At 34.7% G+C, this 14,368-nt stretch overlaps 1 protein-coding gene across 1 annotated transcript in view; it reads left to right on the top strand.

The window, feature by feature from the left end:
• Positions 1-263: 263 nt before the first annotated feature.
• The window catches only part of LOC139963360 (metabotropic glycine receptor-like), a 75,097-nt gene continuing 60,992 nt past the window's right edge, over positions 264-14,368 (top strand). The window contains exons 1-2 of the mRNA XM_071964034.1: positions 264-843; positions 7,285-8,092. Of these exons, the coding sequence (XP_071820135.1) occupies positions 7,369-8,092 (724 nt within the window). The 5' untranslated portion in view covers positions 264-843; positions 7,285-7,368. The remainder of the gene's footprint in view (positions 844-7,284; positions 8,093-14,368) is intronic.

The following is a 14,368-nucleotide window of genomic DNA, read 5'->3' on the forward strand; positions in this document are numbered from 1 at the left end:
AAGTCCTAACTGTTTGAAGCCATCAATCACTATATGAAATACATAATGTCATATACATATGATCTCAGCTATAGGAAAGCCAGGCTCTTTGGAGGCATTTGTGAATGTCTTTGATAAGAGAGGGACAATTTCATGTATATATGAGTCTGTCCAAATATTTCCTGTTGCAATCGTGTGCAAAAAGGGAAAACAAATCTGAGTGTTATTTGGGGGCGCTCTTCGAATTATATTTGTTCTCATGCACGAGCCAGAGTGCCATACCCAAAGTTTTTGTCGTAGTAGCGAGCGATGCAATCAGTTCAGTTCGCTGTGTACTTTCATCTGGTAAATTGCGCGTTTCCTCTAATGGAGAGATTTACCGTTTCACAGTTATGGAATTAAGATCAAAGTACGTCAGCAGGATCTTTTCAACATAGTTCAAATAAATCATCTTCATTTATTTGTGGACTGCAACTAATTCTGTGTAGGAGCTATCTTCTTGGATTATCAACCATGAACGCCGTTCGATCAATACTTCCCTCCTGCGGTTTTAAGCTTGTGTGGATTTGTCGAGACACGGGAAATTAATACAACCGAAGAGCATATTTTCCTTTCGGCATAGACAGTAAATGGTATCCGAAGAGATTTGTAAACACCTTCAGTTCTTACCAAAACTTTACTGTCCGTGTACTAGGTTGGCTTCTCAGTGCTGCAGAAAGTAGCGTATTTGATGGTAGATTGACGGGAACTGCTTAAATGAGTGTAGAATATTGAGATCTATACTCCTGACGAATTACGATAAGCTGCCTTTGACCAGTAGTGTGTGAAATATTACGAAAGTCTGTATTAATCCCAACATCATGGGTGAGTGGATCTCCATTATATAATCTTACCGTTCATTAATATGCATCCCTGGTTCCGTGCTAAACAAGTGTTAAGCACCAAGCTATGTTTGCATTATTAAGTTATCCCATCTTTGAGAGGAAACGTTTCTTGCACGTTTTATTTCTAGGAAGCTGTTCAATTAGTGTTGAAGCAAAGTGGTTCGGTGTATCATATATTTACAAATAGGTTAATAAAGTCGCTTATACGCATAAGCTGATTTAAAAATGTGGCAAGTTCTGGATAACCTGCATTGTATAAATATAAATAAAACAAAAGAAAAAAGGCAATGTGGCATACCATATGCATTTGCGGTAAATAATAATGTTTGTGTAACATGTTGTACATGGTGAAAACGAGAAGTTTATTGTAGGAACTAAAACGAACAACAAACAAAACCTATACATTCATATACCTATATAATACTTTTGTACAAAGTGTTATATTGATGTTTTTGTAGGATTCAGTAGAGCAGTGGTGGTAGAAGGCGTATCCTGTCGCATATCCGTATCGTCTTATATACCTTGTGCCTTAAATGTTAAGTTGTGTTACTTTTTACTAAAATATTTTTTCGTGAGATCACCAATTAATGGTAGAAAAGAAAAGGATAGACCAGGAAAGTTATCAATCCCAAGCAAGGAACTGCGAAATTCTTAAATGATTGATACATAATAACTTAGAAGGAAAGTAAAGCAAAGTAGCACTTCTTTAGAACCATCAAACAACAAGGATGGTTTCAGCCCTTCAGGAAAACAATGCTTCTATCTTGCACAGAAACTATGTATATAATTTATTAATCCTGCATAAAACCTGCTTTCGTATAATATAATATGCAATAAAGCACGTCGGTAGACTAGCAGACAGTCCGCTATTAGCAAATGATAACCAATGTTGGCTGCATCTATGATCATCATAAGTGTATGAAAGTGTCAGCCGCAAGTGTGGCAAATCGATATAGTAATAGTGTGTACAGGATGGCAGGTGCTTGCAAACGAATGTAAGACAAAAATGAAGAAACAACAAAATAGAGGGAAAATAACCAATGAGTTTTCCTCTAGAGACGTTTACTGTAGCTCAGTGTTACGATGTAGATCAGCAAAAAGAATCTACTTTAGATTGACGTGTTTGTTGTTTAATTACCTGGCGGGGGTCTATGGTTAGCTCTGGGACAGTCGTACAGTCGTATCCACTATATGTCAAGGTATTAACAATTTACAAGCAAGTCAGTAGACGGTTACTTGTAATATCCAAAAACCTTAATGCCTCCATTACTCCTTACTGTCCAATGTCAAAAGAAAATACCCAAAACAAGCACAAAACTCATTATTTTTGCCTATATTTTGAGAGGATAAACACATCAGAGGAACCAACGATTAATAAAATGAAGCAGAAATTTAAATGTAAGGGAATCAATGAAGTGTCGTCAATGAAACGGCACCTGTTTATGTAATAAGGCGCTGTCAGTGATTTGTGTGTAAATGGTCTTATTATAAGATAAGTAATTAGTAAACGGGATTAGGACAGAAAAAGGAAACCATCTTTTAGGATTGAAGCATAAAAATTGGCGTTATATATAAATCATTATTAATTCGGTTGACGAAAATGAAAACAAAATAAAAATGAATACGAATAGGTAAACATTATAATCGCTGCGCTGTTTAATTACAGAATAAATTATGTTATAAATTTAATTATAGTTGATTATGTACCTATGGTTTAACGGTATGTAAAGACTGCTGTTTGATATACAAGATATGATGGTTCTAACATTTTTAATGAAGTTTGAGGCCAAGGAAATCAAATACTTTTGAAATGATTGTCGGGGCACCATCATAATGTAAGAGCAGGAACATATAGGATTCTCCTTTGTCGATAACAAAATAATACTTATGCCTCTTTACGTGTGGCATATGATATTTCTAGTCATAGTTTGATTTAGTAATTGCTTTGATAGCTGACTGCAAGGTATTCTAGATTTAAATATAAAGATACCCATATAACTGTAAATTTTTTATCTTAGAAATGTTTAAATATATATAAAAAATATATAAATATTAAATATAGATACGATACGTAGATATAGTTTTCATGCATATAGGGTCATCAATGCCACATAAATTGCAAAAACAAGCTCAATATGTAAAATTCTTTTCAATTCAACAGAACTGTTGAGTTCTGTTTTATTCTAAATTCTCAGCCGTTAATGTATAAGCCGTTGCATGATTTCCTTATAAAAATTTGACGACATGCCCGAAGATATATTTCAAATTAAATGAGTTATGAGTATATATAATATGCACATAATTACTGATTGATATGGATGCAGTAGTCCAGAAAACCTCTGAAGTATTTCATTCCTTAAACATTCGTTTTTGGTTAATTTTCAAAAAGGTTTGGTAATGTTTACATGTGACCTACCTGCATCCAATTGATGATGCACATATTGTTTACGAAGCTTCTTTTTTTATTTGCATATTATTTACATATCCATTTAAGTTATGACAATGTCAAGTTAGATATCGTATTAAAACTGCATTTGAATTTGATAATAAATATATTGATTAGCAATAGTAATGTTCTCATTGACTTAACATTGTAATACTCAGAAAGATTCTGCAACATCGCGTTGATCAGTTTTACATACGTCCGATCAGATCAAGATAACTAAGAGAAAAGTTTTTTATTACATCATCTAGTCCCTTATGAAAAACAGCGCAAAATGTATTGTAAAATTTACAATGAAATGCAATATGGATTTAATACCCTACTCGTATGAATTTTGATATACTGTGTCTTAAATATTATACTCTGCCTTTTTCAGAGCACATACAGCATTTAACCGAAGCTTAGTAGACTTTCCCACAATGTAAGTGTTCGTATTATAGATCTAACATGTATAAATTAACTATGGACTATTAAACAACCTCATTGTTAAAACTTGTAATCCAATACACGTTGGGGTTTGGGCGAGGTATGCCTCATAGATTCGGTACGGAAATAATCACTAATCGTTAAGTATAAAACCAATGCTAGTAAACTGTTTTTTTTTTCTTCAAAATTTGCTAGCTACCTTAGCTATTCAATATAGACCCTAAAAGTAGCTATTTTATTATGTATTGTAAAACCTGTTGGTACCAAACGATTTGAGTAATAACTATTAGTCCTTCCCATTTACCATAGGCCCATATAGTTTGGAATCGATAAAAAAAAACTACCTTTAACAAAATGGTAGTCAAATTGGACTGCTAACTTTTTCTGTTGGACGTTTCTACCTACAAGACGATGTAGTTTCTCTTTTGTAGACCCATCCTTACGTCCAAGGCTATACTGTATGCATGTTCGTAATGATTAGATAGTTCTAATCTGTATACCTGCATGGAAACATAATAATTGGTTCAATCTGACCTTTCTGACCAAGTAATGGTTTTATTTCATTGACAGCGAAGCAGGTGTGGGAAGTTATTTTAGCAGCAGGTGGACACAAATATTGTGGACAACCCGGATAATCTTTCCCCAACGACAGTCAATAGTTAACAAAAAATTCTAGTTTTGAAGGTATATTTCAAAATAGAAAAACAAAATGTGCTTTACAAAGTACATATCTTGTTTTAGTCAAATGGTGGAACATTACCGATATTTATTATCAGTATGTTCATTAGGATCACACGGAAAATGATTTGGTGAACACTATATTAAGTCTCATTAAACATTACGATCTCTTAATGAACGGAAACAGAAAAACACATTTTAAAAACACTATAGTTTTGTACTAAAAGTTTTGCTAAAGATTTCTTCGTTATATTGGAAATATTATACATTGAAAGCTCTATTTAGGAATTTCACGAGATTCTAGTCTTACATGGTAAAATAAGGTACCGTAACTGAAAATTGCACAATAAAACAATACAGTTTTATGACAATACGTGCTACATGATGTTTCTGTTGGCTGAAACCACAAACCATTCTTACATAGATTGAGGCGTGTCTAAATATTTGTCAATATAATATATTGCAAAATCGCAACTTACCATACAACACAAAATGCAGCTTTCAAATTTCTAGTTGTTTAAGCCTTTTTTACAATTACGGTAATTATTGACGTTTTGGGTAAGATGAAAATCTCCAAATCGATAACAAATTTTATTGCACTTAGTAAATAATCACTTGATGGATCTTAAACTAAAAACGCTGCCCTTTCGCATTCTAAAATTCCCAAGGAGCATAAAAGGTCCTTCATCTACAACCAAGGACGGAATATAGACATGCCAAGAAGAATTATGTTTTTCAAGAATAAAATCAGCAAAAAACTTGAGCGTAATTTGATTAGATTTTACTCACGAAATGATCACAGAAGGATTCAATGAAGCGAACAATATTTTTGTTATGGATTTATTGTCGTCAAGGCAACTGTAATGTTTTGGACGTCTGGTGAGACACTCTCAAGGTCCTTTTTAGTTCTCCTCGACTAAGTACAATTTGTGCAACATTAAACACTATTTCATTGTTTTACCATTTGGTTTATTTTCTTAAACTCATATATAAATCATATATATCATATCATATATCATATTAAATCACATATATATATATCTGTATAAATATATATATATAAAATCATATACATATATATATATATATATATATATATATATATATATATATATATATATATATAAAGATATATATATATATAAATATATATATATATACATATATGTATATATATATATATATATATATATATATATATATATATATATTGTGACAAAGGAAGTGCAAACTCACATCATACTTCTTGTTGCGCAAAAATTCAAGAGGTCAATTATGGTACATCAATAGACATACAAGTAGTTGTGCTTAACTTGCGTGGGAAATGCTGTTGGAGTGACTTGATCTTTTCAAGCTTCATATTTAATAGGCTTAAGAGATTAAATAAGACTTTTGCAATTAAAGTAACCCTTATGCGTGTTGATATGCATATTACTTGTTTGCAAGTACAATGTCGTACACAGCAGTGACGTAACAATTAAGTACATATTTAGCTCATTTCCCCCTTACATGATGATTATGATGAACTGTCTCGTCAATAAATAAAGAACAAGTTCTCCGTCTGTAAGAAATCATAGCTTTAAAATGATTTGTCCAGTTTATGATGTACATAGTTTGATTGCATTTGATATGCATGTTATACGTCGACCGCACGTTGACCGACTGAACACGATCCGACTCGGCTCCACTGTCTTAAAGGTATGTCAATAATCGTGCAGTGTGTACGTGTGTTTACGAGCCAGGTTTAAGTCAAACAACTCGACATGTTACACTTCCAAGGAAATACATTTTCTATAGTGATTTACTGCTCAGCCTTTTATCAAAATAAATCTATAGATGCTTTTCGAATTGTTAACAGCATAAACAGCTTGAGAGCAATTTAGCTGTATCTCTTTACTGTTAACAGTCTGTTCTTTGCAGAATAATTTGGAGTTTGTGCAAACATTATTGTAAAGGCTGTCAATCAAATGATTCACCAATAGTACATGTTAAAAATCTTACTCTGTACTCCAGCAATCTTACTAATTACAATTACTTCTACGCATTGCGCATATATGTTACTATAAAAGTTAAAATAAACGGATGAATGCATAACAACTATAACGATGAATCAAAATATATGCTAAGAGCATTACAATTTTAAATAGCAGATTTGAAATGTGGGTTGTATATATATCAATATCATATATGTTGTAAGTAGTGCTTGTTTTATTCTTTATTTTCTGCCGAAGTTATGATTGGAAAACGACTGCCAGGGCACGACGGGAGTTAGTTGCGTGTGGTTGGGTGGGGTGGGGACACGATACAAGATCCTGGATATGAACGTTTACTTCTAGTTGAAAACAAAATGACATGAAAACCACCGCGTCCCAGAACGGATCTTCTGCACCTCTCTACATTCCTCCCTACTTCTCCCTTAATCCATTTGGACCAGTTGATTGGGTACAATCAGGAACAGTTTCATTACATCTATCATGATTATATCACTAGTTGCGTACACCAAAGTATTGGATGACTGTTCTTTGTACATGATACTCATGGTTGCCATGGTGTTTGAGTAGTTTCTCACATATAACGCTTCCAATTTCAATGATATTTAGACGTTGGTATACATACCTCTTCTCATATGTTATCGTTATCATGTGGTATTCTATATACTGTATAGTTTGTTCTCGTTTTTTCTAACGCAAATTCCTCATTATCGGAATAGTAACAGAGCAGATGCAGACACTTGTTATAATCTGCACACCTGCACCATTAGCCGATTTTATGAACTAATTATAGCAACAAGTATATAGCACACGAATAATAGAACAATATTCTATTTACGAAGATTCCATTAGGTTCATTGTCGTTTTACATCTTTTTCAACAGGTACGATGGTGGTTAGATGAGGATATAAGATAATGACGCGCATGCACAACTGACCCTGCATATCAAAGTAAACCACTACCGCTAATGAAGATGGCATTCTCCTTAAATCAACAAAGTTGGATTCTCTTGGTGGTTTTTCCTATGTTACACGTATTTTGCAGGGCAGAAATCTCGACAACAATTTCACCATTCGACGACTTCTTACCGACATTTCTCAATCAACTCGGTAACGACCTTGATTTCACAACAACTGATGTTGATACGTTCACCGTGGAACCTAAGGATGACTCAGATGAAGAACCATACATTAACAGTGAGCTTGATATTCCAGAAATGAACATCGTAGCCAGGTTTCTTGCATACGTAGACAAGATAGAGCAAGATAAAGAGAACTGTAAGAAGGGAACTTGGCAGGTGCAGCTACCGAAAGGGGTAGTCAGTTATGGTCCAATGTTGTACATGGACCAGGCTAGAAAGACAGTTGATATGGCTAACTTGTATACGCGTATATGGAAAACACTGAAAATTGACGAAGTTGAAAACGGTGAAAACTTTTTCTATGGTACCGTGGCATCTTTAGTCGAGAATGACGAAAAGATTTTTGCGGCAGGATCTTGCCATGACGAAAAAAGGTTTGGTAATTATGAGATATTTTGTCCATACGCATATCGGGAACCAAGTGGAACCATAAACGTGAAAGATTTATCCCTTGAGTATCCCTACCTTGAAGAGCAAGCAGAGTGGTTTTATCAGGCTCGTGTTAAAGCACAGGGCGTGGCGCAGAATGAATCATCAAGAATTTCCAATGGTAAGTGTAACTTTAGCAAAAAACATAATGAGTATGCCATGTGAAGGATAAAGCTGTAACCTGAAACTTACCAACAAAGACATAAAAGTCTTTCTTTTATCTACACTAACTTAACATTAAATATATTCCGAGTCCTCTATTTAAGTACAACTTTGTTGCATTTATGCCTTGTTAAATTCACTTGCATTGATCTTTAAAGATCATGTTATTGCTCAATGCCGCTTAAAACAAATCTCCTTTCAAGGTCATCTTAGATTTGAATGCAACTTTAAAATGCTTTTTTTCAGGATGACTAAGTCTGTAAGTATGTAATTGTGCTAAACGGAACAGCGTTCAGTTGTGATGAGTTCGGTCCAGTGTTAGACTTAGGTGTGAAGGAATGAATACTGAATGAGTAATCATCATACACTCTAGACACTTTCGAATGATAATAAAGTGGACTAAATTGTTACGTCATCTACTGCATATAAAGAAAGACGTTATTCCTTGACTGAGATAATATGCAGAGAGTATATATGAGGTTTAAGACGTTGGATACTTTATCAAAGTGACTTGCATTTGGTTTCATGGTCAGAGACGATCTATTTAGGGAGTATTGATAACAACAATAATAACACACGAAGGATCTGTGACCAAACTGAAATACATCATTTATTACCAAGATTGTTAAAATTGTTTCCGAGGAATAAACCCAGACTAACACAAGTTATATTGGTGACAGACCATTGGACCACCAAACAACAAATAATTTACTTTTGGGTCAATGATGCCTGGACGGCGGATGGACGAGTAACGGTTATTTCTGTTCTCATTATTTATTACATTGAGGGAAACATACATTTAACGTTGCATGATTTATGTTTTCATCAAGTTTTTTTTAACAAAAAACAATATGATAACATAATACCGACTCTTGCCATATTTTGCGAAACTGAACAAAGGAATATTTAACGTAAAACTGTTGATGAGTGTCTAGTTTTGAGTTTTATCAAACAATATTAAGAGACTGATTTTGAAATTATGTTGACAAGGAAAGTGATAAGAGTCTACTACGCACGAAGTATCTTCCATGGGGTCATTGCAACGATCAGTCCTTCAAAGGTTGGCATTGAATTATTGAAGCACTATTTATCAGCGGAGCGTGCTTGAAAAGACCTTGAAATTCTTACTTTTCTGTTCATAAATCTAAACACGAGTAGGTCGCCATCAAGGCAGAACGTCATCACACATGCACCAGTTGTGTTGATTGTGGTATTTAATGACCATATGTTTTATGAAATGCAATATTCATCGCTGCATTGGATTGATCAAGGAGCCTAAAAAACTGTTATTTGTTCTTCTAAAATCAGACGTTAATCATCCGTGAGAAGGGCATCGTACTAACGTCAACGATGACGCAACCCTTTAAAATTGAAATTTACTGTTTCATTATCATATTATCATTCTAGTTGACAAATAGGGAAAAGACATTATCATAAACTTTCAAAAGCTATAATATTTTTCGTGCAATCTCGCCTGTTATCTTATGTAGATTATTATACAAGCTATTTGATGCAAAACGCAGATCACATCAATCGATAACATATGCCCTTCATATTGAGCAAACTTTCCGCATCACACGAAAAGTTGTGAAGTTAGCGATCGTTTTACCTTGAGATGAGTATAACAACACTGATCGTAAAAATCACTGTTTCAGCGTCTGGGCCGTGTAAAATTCTTATCACCTTTGGTCATCGGGGTACGGTGGGCTTGATATATAATGTATCCAAACTAATGATGGATAGGCTGGAGACATTAACTTCCTTTGAGCACTCCAGTGGTTAAAGCAAAAACTGAGAATGAAATATTACGGTTCCCGACTTCGGAAACGGTGACCAACACGAACCTGCCGACATCCCACTCTTACGGCAACTTTTCCAAAGAGAAAATAATAAGGCCTTATAATCTGACAATACCACCTTTATATCCAGTAAATCACTGACGGAGTTTTGTTTCTGTAATCCCTATTTGTAGTTCATTAGACTGATAATGCCACCTTCATTTCCAGTAAATCACTGACGGGGTCTTGTTTCTGTAATCCCTATTTATATTTCATTAGATTGATAATACCGCCTTCCTTTCCAGTAAATCACTGACAGGGTCTTGTTTCTGTAATCCCTATTTGTAGTTCATTAGACTGATATTACCACCTTCATTTCCAGTATATCACTGACGGAGTCTTGTTTCTGTAATCCCTATTTGTAGTTCATTAGACTGATAATGCCACCTTCATTTCCAGTAAATCACTGACGGGGTCTTGTTTCTGTAATCCCTATTTATATTTCATTAGATTGATAATACCGCCTTCATTTCCAGTAAATCACTGACAGGGTCTTGTTTCTGTAATCCATATTCGTAGTTCATTACACTGATAATGCCACCTTCATTTCCAGTAAATCACTGACGGGGTCTTGTTTCTGTAATCCATATTCGTAGTTCATTAGACTGATAATACCACCTTCATTTCCAGTTAATCACTGACGGGGTCTTGTTTCTGTAATCCCTATTTGTAGTTCATTAGATTGATATTACCACCTTCATTTCCAGTAAATCACTAACGGAGTCTTGTTTCTGTAATCCCTATTTGTAGTTCATTAGACTGATATTACCACCTTCATTTCCAGTTAATCACTGAATGGGTCTTGTTTCTGTAATCCATATTCGTAGTTCATTAGACTGATAATGCCACCTTTATTTCCAGTAAATCACTGACGGGGTCTTGTTTCTGTAATCCCTATTCGTAGTTCATTAGACTGATTATACCACCTTCATTTACCCTAAATCACTGACGGGGTCTTGTTTCTGTAAACCCTATTCGTAGTTCATTAGATTGATAATATCACATTGTTTTCCAGTTAATCACTGACGGGGTCTTGTTTCTGTAATCCCTATTCGTAGTTCATTAGATTGATAATATCACCTTCTTTTCCAGTTAATCACTGACGGGGCCTTGTTTCTGAAATCCCTATTCGTAGTTCATTAGATTGATAATATCACCTTCTTTTCCAGTTAATCACTGACGGGGCCTTGTTTCTGAAATCCCTATTCGTAGTTCATTAGATTGATAATATCACCTTCTTTTCCAGTTAATCACTGACGGGGCCTTGTTTCTGAAATCCCTATTCGTAGTTCATTAGATTGATAATCACCTTCTTTTCCAGTTAATCACTGACGGGGCCTTGTTTCTGAAATCCCTATTCGTAGTTCATTAGATTGATAATATCACCTTCTTTTCCAGTTAATCACTGACGGGGCCTTGTTTCTGAAATCCCTATTCGTAGTTCATTAGATTGATAATATCACCTTCTTTTCCAGTTAATCACTGACGGGGTCTTGTTTCTGAAATCCCTATTCGTAGTTCATTAGATTGATAATATCACCTTCTTTTCCAGTTAATCACTGACGGGGCCTTGTTTCTGAAATCCCTATTCGTAGTTCATTAGATTGATAATATCACCTTCTTTTCCAGTTAATCACTGACGGGGCCTTGTTTCTGAAATCCCTATTTGTAGTTCATTAGATTGATAATATCACCTTCTTTTCCAGTTAATCACTGACGGGGCCTTGTTTCTGAAATCCCTATTTGTAGTTCATTAAACTAATTCTTGTCACAGTTAAGGATGTGTGTATACGTTCCATTGGATTTTTTTTAAATTGTATAATAATAATTGTATGTTACTTTTTTCTATACAAGAGTTGGTTTATGATTAATGTATTTGAGTCTTGAGATGACATTGCGAAAAACATCTCGTTTGCTTCCATGGTTAGATAGAGTAAGTAGTAGTTTTTATTCTCCATATCTTCATAGAAGCACTGTAGCTGCGTAAAGATACTGAAAAGGTATAGGTACCAACCATCGTTGAAATAAGTGACCCATCACAGGAATTTTATATCCGCTTTCCCACACTTACCAAATTCTTGGAGTAACCGAATTCCGAAATACCAGTGAATGTTCATTATTTATGTAGACCTATGAAATAACCCTGCCCTCGCTGGAAATATGCATCAAATATGGAATTCCGGATTAACTTGAGTATCACAGAACTGTAAAAACTATACACTATATATACTCAGCCTAACAGTGGCAAATCGCCTGTCATTGTACGAGTACATTCTGTGTAGCGCTTTTGGTCGATCAAATAAAACTGTGGAATAAATCGGTTGGAATGTCATTTTTTATATGATGTATTGATCGATGTTTGCTAGCGGTATATGGCAGCTGCACGCCCAGTGGTAGGCTAATTTAGAGTAAGACCCACAACGTATTGTTTCACGAAGCTTTCGTCTGGGTAACCCTCGGGCAGAGCGAAATTTTAAAGAAAGCCGCAAAATATCCAGTAAGTTTAACTGTGAATAAACTAAAATAGCCCAGGCAGGTCTTGAAATGGCCTTCACTGCTAGCTTACGTCAATAATAACTTAACGTTTCGAAACAGCTCATGAAACTGTACATTGCGGTTGAAACTACATTAGACCGTCAACATGGGATTTTCATGTTAATAACGAGAATTCAATTCATTTGGGGCTGTAGATCAATAGTAATTTCAATGAAACTGTAATGCTATGTTGCGGCGCTTACTGTGCAGCAAAATAACATAATAATAACGAAAACGGGTAGATATTAGTTTCTTCATTTTTTTTCAATATTGTTAGGAGATGTGCGTGCGATAGTTAATGTATGGATAGGCTGTGAATGCGTCACTCCACTATATTATAAATTCATTTAAATTAGCGAAAGGCATTTGGACAGCGTTTTACGAAGCAACAACAAACAATCTAATAGATTTATTTTCTTCATGATGTTACTTTAAATTATCAGGATGGTAGTTCTTTCAGCTTATTTGATGGCTAATGCTTTGGTAATCGGAGAAAACAAAAACTGTCATTTTTCTTCCGAGTATCCCAAATAATTATCCATGAAATTGCAAACATTCAAGCGTAAGGTTACTTGTATATCTTTGCGTCGATCAGGCAGAAATTGCGCTTGATGGAAGTAGGGCGGTTCGAATAACATCTTTCATTATTGGAGGTGCTTTAAATTCATGTCAGAAGTGCCTCTTTGGAAATGCCTCAATCTCTTATTGAATTGTGAAGCCCGTTTATATCCATTATCGACTGTTGAAGAACTCACTGCATTATCAATGGGCCATAATGAGGACACCTATATCATGTTGTGTTACCGTAGGCGTGAGCTAAATGATATCAAGTAGACATTATTTCAAGTTTACCTTTCAACAGAGAACAAGAAGTGTGTCATTCGAACAGAAACTCAACAGCTATGGGCAAATAAAGTCACAGGAAGGAATCAATTGAAAGTAGAATTCTTTACGCAGCTGATCTTGACAGAAACAAGGCTGTTTTATACATATTCAAAGTAGTTGTTTATATATCATTTGACAAACTCCTCTTCATTGGGAATATGAACTTTTGTGTTTCGTTTTCGACATAAAACCCGTCTTGAGAGAATCATGTCAGCTTCGTCGCATCGGGAATCGGTCGGAAGTAGATATATAATGCTTACAATTGATAATTTATATAGCACTGATAGAGACTGCTTTTTAGTCCTAACATAAGTCAATGCACACAATTCAACCATGTAACCTTAATCCCATAGTCGTCCTCTTTCACCCTGTACCATTGCTTTCCACATTCAAATGATAGCAGCTTTTTTTCATTTAGTGATTAGCTTAACCAAATCTACTAAATACAACTCAAAAAATCTTACAGTTGTTAAAAGTAAGTGAATCATTAATATTTCGTCACACATAGATCATATGTAAAAAAAAAAATGTAAAATATCAATGTTCTCGAATGATTTGATCAAATTTGATTAAAAAAATCAACTTAAAAGTTGTTTTAATAAGTTAAAACAAGAATAGTACATGTTGTGAATCTCAATACCTTCTTCTAAAATATACCTTGCTTATATCAAGCCTCTAGCAATGATTTAGTGTCCTGTCGGTTACATAACCACATTTACTATTGGTAAAACGAAGGGCAATGGTATCTCTTTACACAGAGTAAATAATAACCTGTCAAAGAGGACTATATGAATTATGTTCTATCAAGAAAAGTCAAACTTACCGATTGCCGTTTAATAAGCAGCACTTTAAGCTAGTTCATGTTCTCCTCTCGTCTCAACCTCACCAAGGGATTCACTGCTAAACACTGCTGCAATTAAGGCAACCTTAATTTCTACCTAGGTCTCTTCCCATGGGCATAACACTATCCACAATCT

Source organism: Apostichopus japonicus, chromosome 3 (assembly GCF_037975245.1).
Source record: "Apostichopus japonicus isolate 1M-3 chromosome 3, ASM3797524v1, whole genome shotgun sequence".
In the NCBI taxonomy this organism is placed as follows: Eukaryota; Metazoa; Echinodermata; class Holothuroidea; order Aspidochirotida; family Stichopodidae; genus Apostichopus; species Apostichopus japonicus.